Source organism: Talaromyces amestolkiae (genome assembly GCF_001896365.1).
Source record: "Talaromyces amestolkiae strain CIB chromosome Unknown scaffold25.1, whole genome shotgun sequence".
In the NCBI taxonomy this organism is placed as follows: domain Eukaryota; kingdom Fungi; phylum Ascomycota; class Eurotiomycetes; order Eurotiales; family Trichocomaceae; genus Talaromyces; species Talaromyces amestolkiae.
In genome coordinates this window covers 210369-227285 of record NW_024468061.1, presented here as the reverse complement: position 1 = coordinate 227285, position 16917 = coordinate 210369, and the positions used below count along the sequence as shown (strand labels likewise).

Below are 16917 nucleotides of genomic sequence, written 5' to 3'. Positions count from 1 at the left end.
CTTTCCACAGTAGCACGATACAGACGCCATGTTATATTTTCGCTGATAATATCAGTTTTTCCAGCAATTAGAACCCGCGATTCCTCAAGTATGACGCCGGAGTGGAGATTCATCGGTACTTCAATTATCATGACACAGTGTTAATTTAAGCCTTGCTGGGATGCGGCGAACCGACTAACCAAGTCAATCGGTCAATCTGATCGGTGGACTGCTATTGGCAAATTCTTCTCGGTTACTTGTCTGTTTTATTGAGAAACGGTTTATATTGTCTGTGTTAATGCTGATTTCCGATGTTCCGAAAGCTTGGTCTGAACACCACGTCCCTACTCTCTACACTCAGGGCGTCGTTTCATACTAACAATCGTCTTTTTCTTTTTCTTTAAAAGAAATCAGAATCATACTTGAATAATCCAAGTTACGCACCAAAGAAAACCCCGCCAGCTCAAACAACCACGAAACGGCCTCCTCGTACAGCAAGAACATACATAGTAATCTTAAATCTCATGTCCCCAACAAAATGTTTCGCTCGTCTAACCGAACGTGTTCTAGACGAAACTTATTACGGGCTAATATACCCATGCTATCAGCCAACCAAGCGGCACCTTTATCCTAATCTGACATACGCCACTGTACCAGTTTGATTATCTTCACTTAGAGTCACTGAACAGACCACATGCCTCCACCCTACGGCCTTGAAAGTTGAAACTGATTGATTATGACGGCGCTTCGCTTCGGACCTGCAGACGGACAAGCAAATTGAGGCGCCATTCGATATGACGGTGTATCCTCAGCAGTAAAATTGTATGATAATAAATCCATTAAGGCGTCAAGGGCCACCAGTATAAAACTCCACGCCTTCCCTCGCACAAAGTTAAACATTTAGATATTTTCTCTACCAATCCATTCGTTCTTTTACACATTCCGAAGGCACAGTTCCTTCTTCCATTCATTCATTTGCGTTTACTACCGTTCTCTTCTCTAGACTATCTTTGTTTACTTGTTTCGAGATCTTTAACCACCGGTTGGAAAAATGAAGGCTTTCTATCTTTCTCTCTGGGCGCTGGCGGGTTCGGCGTCTGCCTACCTTGCTACTACTACTGTATGAAGTCACGACTGTTGAATAGATGGTTGGATATAGGCTAACGAGTTGATAGCGTTACTATGATGGACAGGAAGGTGCTTGCGGTTGTGGTAGCAGCTCCGGACTCGACTCGTGGCAGGTAAGTACCGACGCAGTCCTTCATGGCAGAACCTCGTTAACATGAAAAACAGCTCGATGTCTCAACTGGCGTCTACACCGCCGCCGGTTCCCAAGCCCTCTTTGACACCGACGACTCCTCCTGGTGTGGCGGCGGCTGCGGTAAATGCTACAACTTGACATCCACCGGTTCCTCTGCCTGCAACGGCTGCGGTGAAGGAGGTGTCGCCGGCGAAAGTATTATTGTTATGGTCACCAACCTCTGCCCCTACAACGGAAACGAAGTCTGGTGTCCTTCCGTCGGCGCTAAAAACAACTACGGATACAGCTACCATTTCGATATCATGGCCGAAAGCGAAGTCTTTGGTGATAATGTGGTTGTCAACTTTGAGCCTGTCACTTGCCCCGGTCAAGCTGCTTCGGATTGGGAAACTTGCACCTGCTATGGTCAGACGGATAGCGATACCACGCCTGCTGGAATGACGACTGCTGCTGGATCTGCGGGTACTGTTGCGACTTCGTCTGCTTCTTCGTCTTCCACTTCTTCGACCTCGACTTTATCTACTTCTACCACGTTGCTTGCTGTGTCCACCAGCCCCGTGAAGGAGGTTGCTAGCTCCACGACTTCATCCACATCCACCTCATCCACCTCATCCACCTCGACCGTCAAGCCAGTCTCGACCGTCGTCGCCGAAACCTCCCCCGCCACAGTCGTCGAGCCAACCTCGACAGCCGTCTCAACAACCCCCCTGGGCGGCGCCGCTACAACCACCACCACCTCGGTGACACAATACACCACCGTCACTGAAGTCTCGACCATCTGGGCCACACCTTCCGCCACGACCGGTAGCTCCGGTGCCGTCCAGACCCTCTACGGACAATGCGGCGGTATCAACTGGACCGGCGCCACGGCTTGTGCCTCCGGCGCAACCTGCAAGGTACAGAACCCTTACTACTACCAGTGCGTCAGCTCGTCTTAAACCAGCTCGTCTGAAATCATCCGAAATCGAGCCGGGAAAGATAAAAAGTCCACTTGGACAAATTCTCTGAAGATATTCTTCCTTCTTTTCACAATTCCTTCTACTTTTCAAAACCATTACTTCATTTCGCTTCGTGTCTTCTGTGCATGGTCAGGATCATTGTCTCAGGAGTTTTTCTTGTATTATCATTTATTCGTCGTATACGACGCCCGAAAAATACAATTGCATATTTGGCATCTTTCTACGTTTTTCATAACGCGTAAGCACTATTCAAACTATATATCAGACTCGGATCTTTGGTATTGCTTGAACAAACCTGACAGTATAGTATCCGCAACGTCTTTAGCCCTTCGATGTATTCACAAGGAAGCGCTCGAATCGAGAAGCGAGTCAAGTATGTTCTCTAATTCCTAATGAAGTTTGCAAAAGTGTATTTTCGAATTGATTCTTCGACGGCGTCCAAGACCCGTGAATTCTAGTGACATTTAGTGCTTGACGTGGGTCATTGATGTGGCGATATAACATTAATCAACGGCTCACAGACACTAAAATTGCAGTGTAGTATGCATGTTGGAGGCAATCACTATCCCCGCTTCTTACACGGACTTGGCACTTTTTCGCACTTTTTCTTAAGTATTTTTACGTGAAGATCGAACGGTTGACTCTTGAGAATAGTCATCCGTTATATTCATAACTCTCTATTTGTACAAACGCAAATGGTATTTCCCAAAAAGCATCCAGCTTTTCCAATCCAGTAGCGAAAAAATATGAACAGAAAAGAAAATGCAGTAAATGTAACCTGTATGAGCGGAGGAAACCTTGTCTATTATGTATGAGTAAACATTAGAGAAGAGTGGTGGGTATTATGTGTATAATGCAGAAGAAGATGAGAAAGAGGGTGGGTTTATGCGGCGGTCATTTCGATGCGCTTGCCCTTGATGGATACCCATTGGATGCTTAGGGCGCCGACGATTGTCAGACAGCTCATGGCGACCGAGACGTAGTAAGCATTTGTCAATGCGTCGTTGTAGGCGTTGAGGACAGTAGGGAGGAACTCTTCGGGAATGACCTTTTGGATTTGAGTGGCGCCGGTGTTGAGGACTGTGAGGGGATTAAGACCGGGGAGATTGGCGGCGACGACGTTGCTGACGAGTCTGTTCTCAAAGACGTTTTCGGCAACAGCAATGAAAAGGGCACCGCCGAGAGTCTGCGAGAACATGATGATGGCTGTTCCGACCGCAATGTCGTTACCCTTCAGGCAAKCCTGCACGGCAATCATGGTCTGCTGCATGCCGAAGCCGACGCCGGCACCGAAGAGGAATTGGTAACCAATCCATTGCGGCTGAGGAGTGTCGACGTTGAATGTGGTCATGAGACCCGCACCAATGGAACACAGGATAGAGGAAATGATCATGAAGGGAGTGTAGTAACCGATGTAACTGACGAGACCGCCAGAAAGCATGGAGATGGCAACAAGACTGAGAATAAGGGGTAGGTTCATGATACCAGATCGAACAGCCGAGGCGCCCTTGATGGCTTGGAACCAGATGGGAATCTTTATGCATGTTAGATCGATGAAGTCTGTGGGTACAGATAAGACACTTACGTAGTAAACCATGACGAAGAAAGCAGCACCCTGGAAGGCAGCAAACAACGCACAACCCCAGATGTTGCGGTTTTTGAAGATACGAGGTGGCACGGTAGCCATTTCCCCCTTCCAGATCTGGATGGCCACAAAGCCAATAATCAAAACACCGAACAGCACGAAAAGGGCAATGATGCGTCCGTCACTCCAGGCGTACTTGGTGCCTCCCCATTGCAGGGCAAGCAAAAGGCAGATAACACCGGGAATGAAGAAGAAGGTTCCCTCGAGATCGAGCAGCTTGACCTGTTCTTTCCATGTCAAAGCAGCTGCCTTGTTCTTTCCGCCAGGGGGCTGGAAGAAGAAGATGATGAAGAGACCGGTGATGGCGCCGAAGGGAAGGTTGATGTAGAAGCACCAACGCCAGGTGACCTTGTCAGTGAATGCACCGCCCATTCTACGACCATTAGTATCTTGACAAAACATTTAACATGGGATGACTTACAGAGGTCCAGCGACAGAGGCAATGCCCCACATGCCACCGATCAAACCCATGTACATCGGGCGTTGCGAAAGGGGCACGGTACGTGAGACGATAAGCAGAGCACCGGAGAAGATACCAGCAGCGCCAATACCGGCAACTGCACGACCCATGATCAAACCCACAGAGTTGGGAGTAATACCGCAGACAAATGAACCGAGCTCAAAGATGAACAGCGCTGTGAGGTAGACCCATTTGATCGAGTAGAAGGTGTAGAGTTTACCGAAGATCAACTGCAAACAGCAAGTGGTCAACAGATAGGCGGCACCGTACCAACCGACGTCGTTCACGGCGTTGAACTGATCTGTAATTCGAGGAATGGCAGTTGCGATAATGGTGTTGTCCTGTAACCAATGCCGTTAGTCAATGTTGTACACCCCGCGTAAGATGGGAGTGGTCATACCAAAGCCATGCAAAAAACGGACAAACACAAAGCAATTGTGATGAGTGCCAGTCTCCATTTGGCTGGATATTCTGTTTGATCTTCCTCGTCCTCTTCGTTTTCGATTTTCTTTTCGTCAGCCACATCTCCGCTGTCTGCCTTTTCGAGGGCAGTGTCTACGGCTGCCTTTTCGTCTGCGATCGGCTCGTGGACAGTTGTGTGTTCGTCGCGGCTGGCGACATCGCGCTGGCCGGCCTCGACCTGTTTCTCGCTTTCCAGAGTCATGTTGTTCCTCTCTGTGAGGCTCTGAGCGTCTGCCAATGAGACGTCTGTCGAACCGTCAAGAGTGTTTGCCGTATGTTTTTCGGCCATGTCGATGTGAAGAAGAGACAACACTTGCTGCTTCCAAACAGTATACAACCAGGCACCTTCCTGGGGAGCCTCGTCCTTTAATACGAAAACGGACCATCGTATAAAAAGCAGGCCTGGCCAACTGGCCCACCATTCAGGGAGAATTCGTAGTCAAAGCAAGCTGATTGGCCGATGCATGGCAGATTTTGATGTGCTCTTTCTACTTTAGGATTAGCGGACCCGTAATCGGGTTAATTTTTCGCCCGAAACGCAAGACCCACTCGGATCTGGAGCTTGCCGAACGCCAATCAGAGCAGCGTGTGGCTCACATAACGCAGCATAAATTAGATAAGCGAGCTCCATGTGGCCTGGATTTACGCTCGGACCAAATCGACCGAAGCTGAACTGTCGTTATCTCCGGCGGTCCTCATTCGGCAGTAAGCCCGACTGTTCGCTCGTAGTTACCCATTTAGTACGCCGCATTGGAAGAATGTCAGACTCACTTCTTGTACACTAATACTTCGTTGAAGAACAGCTTGTCGCAGGATTTCTTAAATTAATGGAATGGGATAAACCGGACTTCTAACGCCTAAGTCCGTAGTAGCGCATTGCATTCGTATCCAACAATAACACAACCGTGTAAGCGCTAAACTACTCCGTAACAAGTGTTAAATTTGACTCATCCTTAGTCGACTTTAGACTTTTTTATGCTCTGTCTTAGCACGTTAGGCAACCATTTTGACTCCTTTCATCCGTGGAAACTTGCTTGTGCTTCTGTGGACGAACTTTGAAGTATTGCACTGCGATGCTAACGTCATGCGACATACTCTATTTGGCTGCGAACATTCCAGAAACGATGTTGGATCGATCAACTTCGACATTGCTACTACTACGTTGACTTGATGAAGATCGGACCTCTTTTTGCGTTTACTACGTATCGAGTATCGACACTGATTAACCGCTCAATGCTACGCTACTCTGCATCTTAACATCTAGGTTGCCACTTTTTTTTATCATGCATGATAAGTCAAACGGACGAAATGCAGCTGAAAAGGACGGCGGATCGGTGAGAAAACCCCCGTCTACGGAGTACAATGCACTCCGTTGTTTCGGACTAAAATAATGGATGAAGTTGAGATGCTCAGAATATATTGTTTATACGATGTGTTGATCAGATGATATATATCGTCACCAAAAAATGACACGTAGACTCGAATTGTGTACGGAAAGAATTCTCTAATGTAGATCAAGAAGCGGTCAATACCTGGGTAAACTCGCTACTGATATTAATCTCAATTTCGTTTCCTCTTTGTCGTATATCGTCACTCTGACAACCACCTCTATGCCCAGCGATCGATACCAACTTTGCTTTGTATTTCGTCCCAATTGCCATGTCAGAGCGTTTCTATACTCATTAGCGTTCCCATCGATTCGACCACTGATAGAACTTTCAACTATTTACCCTCATCAGTATGCGCTAATCACAGTACTTTTACCATACACTTTGAAATTCTTGAAATGTGGAAGTATCTTGTTTACATCATCAAGTGTTCCGGCAAAGCTCAAGACCCTCAAGGAAGCCAAGATTAATTTCTGGATCCCAGAAAGCCCATTTCCTTATACCAAAGTTCATTTCGCGATTGCCTATGTATGATGGAATGAATGCATAAAAGGTCCCTCAATATAAGTAGCATACCTACGTAAGTGAACAGGTGCCTAGGCAGAATGATGATTTGTAAATATGTAGTGTCTCCGTGAAATTACATATTCGACCGTCGGAAACTCTCCAGGCGCCCAACCCGAGTCCAATACGGATATAAAATGCAAAAGTTTAGAGCTTTGAGATTCTAAACAGAGCTTACGATAACAATGCTCAATGCCGACGATTAATTCGTCATGATCTCATTTAAAGCCGTTAGAAAGCCACAGCGACGGTGTATCATGAATTTTTGGTGCTGTTTCTTGGTGGGGAATTTATTCTGGGGATAATCAGCTGAGTGACAAACAGAATTACAGTTACCGAACATGCTACTCTATTGATACTGCAGGCAGACGGGAAGCAGAAAAGGTCAATACCGTTTCGAAATACTCCGGTTCTGTATCTGTATTATACACCTCAACTGAGTTTTAAGCCTCAGTTATGTCATCAAGCCCATCCCTAATCTGGAAATTCCTCGGTTTCTTCATGCTTCAGATGTAGCTGGCTCAGCTACAATCTCGTGTAGGGCTATGCATGTACAAGACAACTCAAATAGCTACCCATGTACCTCAAGTATGACGATTTGATTACCCTTGCAAATTTCCAGTCGCACTCACAGCAATCAGAAATTGTCAACAATGTCGTCGACGAAAATTAAGCAAAAGATTGACCAACTCAGTCATGAGCTTCAAGCACTCTGTGCAAAGTCCATACAAATTGAGACCCAGCCGCAAAAAGCTCATGGAAGTCGTGATGAGAGTCGATGCCCAGTTGAAAGCTCCCGTGGACACAGTCTGGAGGATGATCATATCGTTTTAGCCAATCCAGGGGATAAAATTCTGTAATCTAGAAGTTTTATGAGTTGATATCGAATATTGACATATATTTTGGATAGCCTCACGCCCCGGCAGCGTTCATGGTTCTGATTTGTATGGGCGTGATGACGGATCTGGTCAAGGTTGGCAAACCAAAGACAGCCAAGCAGCTGTCTGAATTTTGTGGTGGTGATGAGCTGTTGATCGGTTTGTTTCAATTCAACTCCAAATGTCGTTGAATGTCTACCATTTAGACTGACTTGCTATATCGTTAGTATGGATGATGAGGCCCCTGGTAGCATTGGGAGTATTCCGCAAGACCGATATACAGACCCATGCTTCCACAAGTATCCCGGAAGTTCTTACCGGTCCTCCGCTCATTTGGGCTACTGGTTCATGCATGCCAATTTTTATAACAATGGTCTTGATCATCAAAAGGGGATTGCTAACGCATCACCAAGTTTGCTGCCGCAACCCAATCATTAGCCAGCATGCCCCAATGCTCAAATCAACAGGCTTCAGAAACCTCGAAGGCTCCCCTGGTCCATTTCAACACTCTCACAAACTTGAAGATGGAATGTTCTCATGGCTCATGAAAAATCCTGCCATGATGAGTAACTTTAACGCTTTGATGGCTGGATCGCTAGAGACCTGCCAAGACTGGTTCAGCACCTTTCCCGTGGATGAGATTGTTCTCAATAACGTGGTGAAAGACAACTCTCAAGTGATTCTGCTGGTTGATGTAGGAGACAGAGAAGGTCACGATATCCAGGCATTTCATGATGTTTACCATACTGCCCCCGGTAAGCTCGTCGTGCAAGATCTTCCACCGGTGTTGGTCAACATCAAAGACAACAAACTGAGCCCTGCAATCATCTAACAAAGAAGCGACTTTTACCAGCCACGGCCACAAAAGAGAGCCGACACATATTAACTCCGCTATATCTTCCACGAACTGGCCCGACGCAGAGTGCGTAACGATCCTTAAACAAATTGCAGCCCCCATGACTCCGGGGTATAGCTAATTACTCATATTTGAATGGGTATTACCCGCCAAGAATGTCCCGTTGTATATTTCTTTGTTTGATGTGAATATGATGGCGGTGCTGAAACGGTATGGAAAGAACAGAAAACCAGTTCCTGAACCTGCTCGGACAGGCTTGATTGAAGGTTGTCAAGTTTTGGAGTGCAGGACTTGAGCCGAAGGGCTTGGTGGAAGCGATGCTGTGGACTTCAGTCGTTCAAGTTGTGTGTGTGTTGACAGTTTTTGGCTTGTGTCTTTTAGTACTATCATCTCAATACCACGATTGGTATCCGAAGTTATTGGCGCCTAGTCAAACCTGGCACAGAATTGAAAATTTCGTACTCATGATTTCGATTACATCCGGCATGGCTCATCTGTAATTTGTAGACGGTGAATTGATGGGGTCAGGGGCAGGAGCCATAACTATGTCACTAAGCGGGCCAAATAGCATGCAAACTTTGGAAACACGTGTGTGAATAGTTAATCCGAATTCGATATTGAAAAAACCTGACTAAGTATATTTATAAGACAATAAGATCAGAAATCGTCTAACTTGTTCGGATGCCGAGCAGCGGCGTGCGGAACATGATCCCCGTCCTTGCATATCAACATCGCCAATTCATTCGCTACGGAAGTGGCGAGCCTCAAGTCGCCTGCAGTAGTGTTTTCAGATCTATCCATTCATGTCTCGTTAAACGCTTTTTAGATCTTCGAACCATTCAATCCCCGCCACGCAATGCTACATGCTGCCGTAGAACCCTGCGCATACCTGCGAAGCTAGACCTATACCTCATCGTCGTATTGACAACCCTGGATGCTTCAGCTCGTATTCAGTCCACGCCCTGGGAACATTTTGCAATTGATCTGTTCTTCAATCCTCAAGAATCACAGATTCCTTGCAGTGTGTAAGATCCCAAATCCTATACTCCGGGATAAGAATTCATAGCTCGAAACGCGTTCGTAGATCTGTTGCAAGAGATCGATTGATCGGCTTGTTGCATCTGACGCAATATGGTGGCTTGCATGGGCGGTCTGAATTTCTCAAATTTCTATACCATTCACATTGGAGAGAGGGCTAAATTCGTATTTTCAAGTGGGACTCTGAAAGAAGAGAATTGGAGCCTCGCACGTGTGACACATCAGTCGCCAGACATGCAAAATGATGCCATATTAGATTTAGCCTGGCATCTGAGACCGCACATTGAATTTTCTAGACCAAAATTGATGTGTACATTGAAAATTTTAACGTAGCTCATCACGCCTGTCCGGTTCCTGACGCATAGGACAATTGATACCAGGGCAACTCCGAATGACACTGCAAGCTGGGGATCCATTGCCTGCGGGCGATCCTTATGTATGCTACTCATACAGATCATAGAAATCGGATTGTGCTAATGTAAGTGACAGGGCGTTAGTGTCTACTTGCCAACATGGAAGGACACATTGGCGTGGGCTCAACGCCATCCAGAATTTCTGGCGAAATTGAGAACCGCTTATCCTCGATTTTTCATCGCGCGCGTAGTCTTGGAGTTGGCAGCGGAGATACTCAAACGTACAGAAATCTCTTTTGCAGAGCCACAGCTTGCAATCCTGACACCAGCATATCGCGCTGCTGAGTCTTGTCGGTCTTACTTTGCAAAGGTCGGCATTCCCGACAGTCAAATCATATGCGTACGAATTTCGGGTGAAATCACCGTGGTGAAAGACGGGAATGTGCCCTTAGACAGTACACCAGATAGACAGCTATACGCTGTAACATATCCTGAAAGTCGAGCACCAGAAGGCAAAGCGTTCTGGCAACATACAGGAGCCGGAATTACCACACGAACCGCTGTTCATTGGTTGGAGCATGCGCCGTTTCTCCAGAACAGACAGGTCTACGCAGAAAAGTCGCCTGCAAAGCTACCGTATGAAGAGGGAGACAAGGCTACGGTTACGATACGTGAGCGGATTGCGGTTTCAGTGTCGTCTCCATCTCTTACCGTCCATGTTGATGATGTGACACTGTATCCGACAGGCATGTCCGCTATCAGCAACACTTCACTATCCATACGTAGTCTGTTCAATAGACCAGATGGCATTCATCGAGTGGCAGTTTTCGGGTATATCTTCTTCCGATCCCTAGGTTTCCAGTATTAACAAGGTTTCCAGGTTCTTGTATGTCGATACGTTCAAAGTCCTAAGCAAGATCCATAGCATGGATTGTAGCTTGTATGGTAACGGCACAAATGAAAACCTGGATGCCCTGGAAAAAGATTTGGACCACGGTCTCATTATCGACGCTCTGTATACCGAGTTTCCTGGGAACCCTCTCCTTCGATCACCTGATTTAGAACGCTTGTACAAATTATCCCAAAAGCACGGATTCGTCGTAGTAGTGGACGACACAGTTACTACATCAATCAACGTCGCTCTTTTCCCCTACTGCGATGTCATATGCTCCAGTCTCACCAAAATGTTTAGCGGAGGTTGCAATGTCATGGGAGGATCAACTGCTTTGAATCCAAAATCACCCTGGTACTCCAAACTAAAACCTGCTGTTGCGAAGAACAAACCAGAGCCATACTTTAGCCTTGATGCCATAATCATGGAAAAGAATAGTCGAGATGTTACAGAGCGTGTCCTAAAAGCAAGTGCCAACACCGAAATGGTCGTCAATATGCTCAAAGGCCACCCGGCAGTGGATGAAGTCTTCTATCCTAAGGGTAGCTCATCGCAGGATCTTTACGATAAGTTTCGAAGGAGTAAAGGTGGATACGGGTTTCTCGTCTCGATACGTTTTGTGACGCCCGAAGCGGCGATTGCGTTTCATGATGCGTTGGATGTAGCCAAGGGACCTAGTCTGGGGACCAATTTCACGCTGTGTTGTGCATATACGCTGTTGGCGCACTACTCGGAACTGGATTGGGCAGCAGAATACGGCGTGGTTGAGCACTTGGTTAGGATAAGTGTTGGGATTGAGAGTGAAGATGTTCTCAGGGGTGTTGTTAATAAAGCTCTTGCTGCTGCGGACAGGGCTCTTATTGCTACGAACGGTTCATAGGAAACATTGTATTAACATGAAAAGAGGGGCATGATATTGGAAAATGTGAAGAGAATACTGGGACGAGGACAAAAAGTTAGATTACTACAACCTGGGAAGACATAAAAGTTTTTATACGCACATGTGCACCATAGAGATATTGTACGAGACACAAGATCTAATCCGGACAACTTGACCAGCGTTTCTATTTTCTGCTTTGCTCATGAAGAAACTTCTCTACATCCGGACCCAAAAAGCTATGAACGTGGCTTGTCCTGTAAGCAAGTCAATATGTGTAAACCCATAATCAAGGATGCTTAAATTACTCACATATGTCCCGTGTTAAACCAGAAATACTCATCAATCGGAATACAACCATATTTCGCGGGATCAGTGACCTCGTCTGCATCCAAATAACCCGGACAATAGCCAGTACTGTTCTTTATGCCATACTCCAACGGGTTGTCCAGAATATGATTCAAAAAAGTGTTTGCATCATACAAAAAGACATTCGTGTCTTCATACTGAGCTGCAAAAGCGTCGCTTTTCTGTTGCAGTGTATCATCCCACCATCCTATCATAGTCTTATTAGGGAGAGGTTCAGCCTTGACCACGTTCAACGGCGTTCTGTCAAGCGGAGGAAGGTTCACGAAGAGGAAGTTTTGGTACCCAGCCTCATATAGAGGCTCCACACTTTCGGTGAATATGGTGGAAATGATGGAGTCGTAGAGGTCAGGAAACGACACATTTCGTTTGCTTGTATCGCCAATATCGTTGATTCCGATCCAAATGGCAACCAAGGTATTTTGCTGAGTGATTCTTAAGTGCCGCCGGAACTCAGGCTCTATCCAGGTCAAGAATTGCTGTGTCTGATTGACGAGAGGGACGGTCCAATTGTGATGTAAAGCCGTGCTGGTAGTCAAGACTTAGTGTTATAGTATTTTAGTAACGCGATCTAGAGCGAAGCTTACAATTCTTCAGAAACGTCGGCCCCAGCGAAAGCAAAGTCCCACAATTGCGTCTTACAACTCTTGGGATCTGTCAGACCCGGCTTGAGACCACATCCTGTCAAATATTCAACCCAGTTTGGGCCCCCTTCCGCAGTTCCAGTGAAGTTCTGGACGATACGATCAGACCACAGTTCCGAAGGGGTTACAGCGAACTGGCCAGGCAGGTAATCTCCGATGAAACTGAATGTAGGGTAGCCATTGGTACCCTGTACGAAGGTATACGAATCTCCGAATGCAATTCTATCAAAATTGATTAGATAAGGGTTTAGCAAGCCTGGGTTGAGGGAACGAACAAATGATCAACGAGATCCCAATCGAATCTATTCTTGGAGTGGCGTTTCCACGGCCAACCATTCACAGCTGTGAATGTCGTCAATGCCAACACGGTGAGAGACTTTGAAAGCAACATCTTGGAGACCTCGGTCTAGGCAAACTGCTTCCTTGAGGACAGAATTGACGATGAATGATGGGTGACCATGCTTATATACATCGATACTTGGCCATCTACATACGTATGTACAATCTTTCCCCATGTTACATAGCTGTTATGGAAATAAGCTTTTCCCCGGATATATCCAATACTCATTTACCCCAACTTGCCAATTAAATGTTTTTGCGGAGATCTGAAGATCATGGAAACAGAGTCCAATATTTTCCACCAACCACATATCGACCACCCGGAATATCCGAAAAGCACCGATGTGAGATTCAAAATGATCTATATATTGCCTGCGGCGTTATGCTGTCTGTCTTTGAAATTTATGCCAGCCCTTTTAGTCCTGGAGGGACTTTACTTCTGATCAAAACATGTGGATCCCTCCGGATGACATTATTGATGGAGGGCCGTATGTTGAATGAACAATTAAAAACTCTAGCCATGATTTTTCAAATACAGACCAGACAAGCGCAAAGCCTACAAAAAGTTATCCACCTCGGTATAGATACTTCCGATGGGTAGCTAGCCCATTCTGAATTGCGGGGTACCTGGATGCTAGTATGCATTCCACCACCCTCCTACTGAGGACGACTTACACCAAGAACAAGCATTCCCACCTATATGGGCAGGGGTACTCTGTCAAACAAAGTCAATGGTATTGTCTCTATGAAATGGAGTGTAGAACTCAGGAGACGGCTTGATCTGTTCTCCGATCTGGCAGAGACTCAAGCTGCATGTTATACGCAATTACAGATTACAATCCATCCGTAGATATCGAGGATATAAGAGTCTCTAAAAGTTGAAACTACGTCATACAGTTGAGCTCACAGGCAGGATGGGGCTAGAAAAGTCTTGACATAAAGCTAAGAACACGCTCACTCAGATGGGGCCTTCTTTGCTAGTTGACGTTATATTCTAGCCTATATACACGTGCATAATATCATCCGTGAATAACATCTATGACATATGCTTATCCACATAAATATCATCTCGTACCACGTTATCGTTCTGTACACCCCATTCGCCGGAGTCGATCAACATCTCCGATGCGGTCTGCTCGAACCCGTAGCCATGCTCTTTCACGTAACGCATATTGGCAGTAGGCCAAATCTGACAGATGAGATAGTACGAGATAAAGGCCGTGACAAAGGACAAGATCCAGCCAAGATCGACGATGTGCATTGCCGCGGTGGAAACATTTGCTCCTAGCTCGCCGCAGAAGCCAGGGAAAGGAAGTGCGATTCCAATGAGATAAGCGATCACAGCTTGGATGTTGACGCCTCCGGTATAGTAATAGTTCTTGTTGGCCGGGGTTCCGTTGTAAAGTGAAGGTATGAACACATTTCCTTTGGTGAGGAGGAAATCTGGTTGTCATGTCAGTAAGCAGCTTGATATAGGGTTGAGGAAAATGTAACGCACAGTCGCACACCATAATTGCCACAACACTGGCCTAGATACAGGTTAGCGTATGGAATTGGATTCTAGAACATAATGATTTCATACCATAAACAAGCCGTATCCACTGAGGAAAGTTGTAAACTTGGCTGCCGATGCAAGGATCTTCCATGGACAAACAGCCCAAGCAAGGATTTCGATAATGAATTGACCTCGACGCATATTGATGTATGACGGAAATAACATGGATGAGTCGGCACCAAAGGCAATCATGTTTGCTGCGATGTTGACTCCGACAATCTGGACTAGCCAGGCGAATGCGCAGAGAAAGACAGCGAATCTGACACTGGATGTCCAGTAGTTGTCCAAGATGAGATTCATCATATCCCATTGGTTCCTAGTTCATTATTAGACACATGATAACGATGCGACTCGACTTCTATTATATCTTCCGAGTACTTACCAGATGCTGGTACCGAATTTCAGGTTGACAGCTGCGGTGGACAAAATACCAAGACTGGCAGAGAGTGTCACCGCAATAGGGTTTGAAAACTGGAGATCAATATTAGAATTCGGCCGATGCGGTGAAATTTCACTTTAGATATAGATATATCACTTACCAATTGAGTCCAAACAGGAGCACCCCTACTGCGAGACCATCTTGCATAATCCGGCTGGTTGGTAATCAGTGTAGCGGTGTTTCTAGGTGTAACAGTCAGAGTGCGTCGTTTACCGATCGATTGGACTTTCATACCCCATGCCACTGTTGATTCCGGCCAAAATCATCCATGCCACGGTGCTGGAACTTGTAGAAGTTGCAGAATAAAGTCCTCCACTCAGACGACCCTTCGTATTTGCCATAGCCCAAATGAATAAGCCGAACATTGCCGGTAGCGAAACGATAGTCTTGAACCAGAAAAATTTGCGCAGTTGATAGGGCCGGAAATAGCAGAATGGCAGATGAACCAGCCAGGCGAGGAAAAAGGCTAGCATTAGCGGGGTGGTGATGCTGGCGCTTTCAGGCAAGTGATTGGGGATATCGGTGAAGTTGTGTCCGAAAATAGCTCGAAGGATATTGTACATGTATTCGGCGCCGGAGTACACTAAATTGAAGTGTTACCATTAGCATCATCCACTGTTTTCCCTGATGAAACTGGGTATAATCACTTACTTTGCACGGCATACCAAATGATGGCCAAAATCGCTCGAGCACCGACAAAGTAATAGCTCCCCCACATGCCAAAGACACTTCGGCCAACGCAGGGAAATCCAATATGGTATACCGCTGCTGATCGAGAATTGAAAGCCATAGCAATGGACGAGATGAATTGAGACACGAAGATCACAATGATAGCCTGCCACCAATTGAGGCCAACACCGATCATCGACTTTGAGTAGGTTAGAACATTGATTCACGAGGATAATCAATGTCACTTACGGATCCCAGAGTCCAGTTTGTGAATGATATGGACCAGTAAAAGGTGACATAGTTCCACCAGCGCCAGGCTAATGATGAATGAGCTCGAGTTTATAATGATTAGCGAGCAGTGTGCTTACTTTGTTGTTCTGGCGGCGTGGGAAGGAGATCTAGCAAAGAGAAACAATTCAGCTCCGCGGGTCGCGTGCCTTCGCGACAAAAGCAGCTTGCTAACCTTCATTGATCCACCGAGATCTCTCTGCATCCTCCTCCTCAATGGGGAGCTTGACTGCCGCCTTTGCACGCTGGAAAAGAGACGCCATGATCGAATATCCCACTGGAGTAGATTCCGGCCGAGTCCACGAGAATTCGGAGGATAACGACCTCGGGCTTGCGTCTGTTTTTAAACCTCTTTTTTCTTTGCTTTTTTCATGCGGGGATTTTAGTGGCCCAGCTTATCTTGAGCACCGAACGGCATGCTTAACTCGTTTAGGGTTAGCCTAGACGAACTAAGTGGCGCGAAGGGATTCGCGGCGCCATCACGGGAGTCTTGCGCCAATTAGGAGAGCTTATAGGGTCTCTCGTAGGCCCACTTATGCTAAGAATGCTACTCTGTAGTACCATGAGGTGAGTCTGTTGATAAGACGATTGCCACTTGGGTTGGGTGGATCCACAGATAAAAAATTTACGTACCTGGGTACATACCCAGAGAAGTGTCGAGAGCAAGTAATTCACAGAGATGAATAGCAAATTCAGAGCTTTCTATCTGCATTTGTTTTCTTGTGTAAATTTTGAAGCTTGGCTAGAGGAACTTTTGACCGATACCTGGCTTAGATACCCACTAGATATCCACATGGTTAGAATCATGCGACAGGCAGATAATCGATACTGGTTCATATACATTCTTGTTAAGCACTTCGATTATTACTGGCACCTTGATTCGCCATAACGAAGGTCAAGATTCCTTACGCTATTCGGCGCTTGTGTTAGCGTCCTTAATCTATACATAAAAATATCGAATCGTATCTGTTATCTGGGTACATATGTGGGAACGGAGTACTCCGA

General features: G+C 46.2%; 6 protein-coding genes across 6 annotated transcripts; 3 read left to right on the top strand and 3 right to left on the bottom strand.

Moving 5' to 3' along the window:
- Positions 1-1030: 1030 nt before the first annotated feature.
- BHQ10_009555 (uncharacterized protein) lies at positions 1031-2178 on the top strand (the record flags this gene model as incomplete). Its single annotated transcript, XM_040882483.1, has 3 exons — positions 1031-1099; positions 1155-1220; positions 1273-2178. 3 exons carry the CDS (start codon positions 1031-1033, stop codon positions 2176-2178), a joined length of 1041 nt encoding a protein of 346 aa, XP_040738057.1.
- Positions 2179-3082: 904 nt separating this feature from the next.
- On the bottom strand, positions 3083-5055 carry BHQ10_009554 (uncharacterized protein; the record flags this gene model as incomplete). The annotated part of the gene is made up of 4 exons (XM_040882482.1): positions 3083-3733; positions 3785-4217; positions 4266-4645; positions 4705-5055. 4 exons carry the CDS (start codon positions 5053-5055, stop codon positions 3083-3085), a joined length of 1815 nt encoding a protein of 604 aa, XP_040738056.1.
- Positions 5056-8047: 2992 nt separating this feature from the next.
- On the top strand, positions 8048-8428 carry BHQ10_009553 (uncharacterized protein; the record flags this gene model as incomplete). The annotated part of the gene is made up of 1 exon (XM_040882481.1): positions 8048-8428. One exon carries the CDS (start codon positions 8048-8050, stop codon positions 8426-8428), a length of 381 nt encoding a protein of 126 aa, XP_040738055.1.
- Positions 8429-9881: 1453 nt separating this feature from the next.
- Positions 9882-11615, top strand: BHQ10_009552 (uncharacterized protein; the record flags this gene model as incomplete). Its single annotated transcript, XM_040882480.1, has 3 exons — positions 9882-9926; positions 9980-10674; positions 10724-11615. The coding sequence occupies 3 exons, from the start codon at positions 9882-9884 to the stop codon at positions 11613-11615; spliced, it is 1632 nt and encodes a 543-aa protein (XP_040738054.1).
- Positions 11616-11920: 305 nt separating this feature from the next.
- BHQ10_009551 (uncharacterized protein) lies at positions 11921-13013 on the bottom strand (the record flags this gene model as incomplete). Its single annotated transcript, XM_040882479.1, has 3 exons — positions 11921-12506; positions 12566-12844; positions 12898-13013. 3 exons carry the CDS (start codon positions 13011-13013, stop codon positions 11921-11923), a joined length of 981 nt encoding a protein of 326 aa, XP_040738053.1.
- Positions 13014-13997: 984 nt separating this feature from the next.
- BHQ10_009550 (uncharacterized protein) lies at positions 13998-16175 on the bottom strand (the record flags this gene model as incomplete). Its single annotated transcript, XM_040882478.1, has 10 exons — positions 13998-14404; positions 14460-14490; positions 14544-14832; positions 14899-14987; positions 15056-15137; positions 15190-15538; positions 15607-15823; positions 15874-15941; positions 15993-16022; positions 16088-16175. The coding sequence occupies 10 exons, from the start codon at positions 16173-16175 to the stop codon at positions 13998-14000; spliced, it is 1650 nt and encodes a 549-aa protein (XP_040738052.1).
- Between the last annotated feature and the right edge of the window lie 742 nt (positions 16176-16917).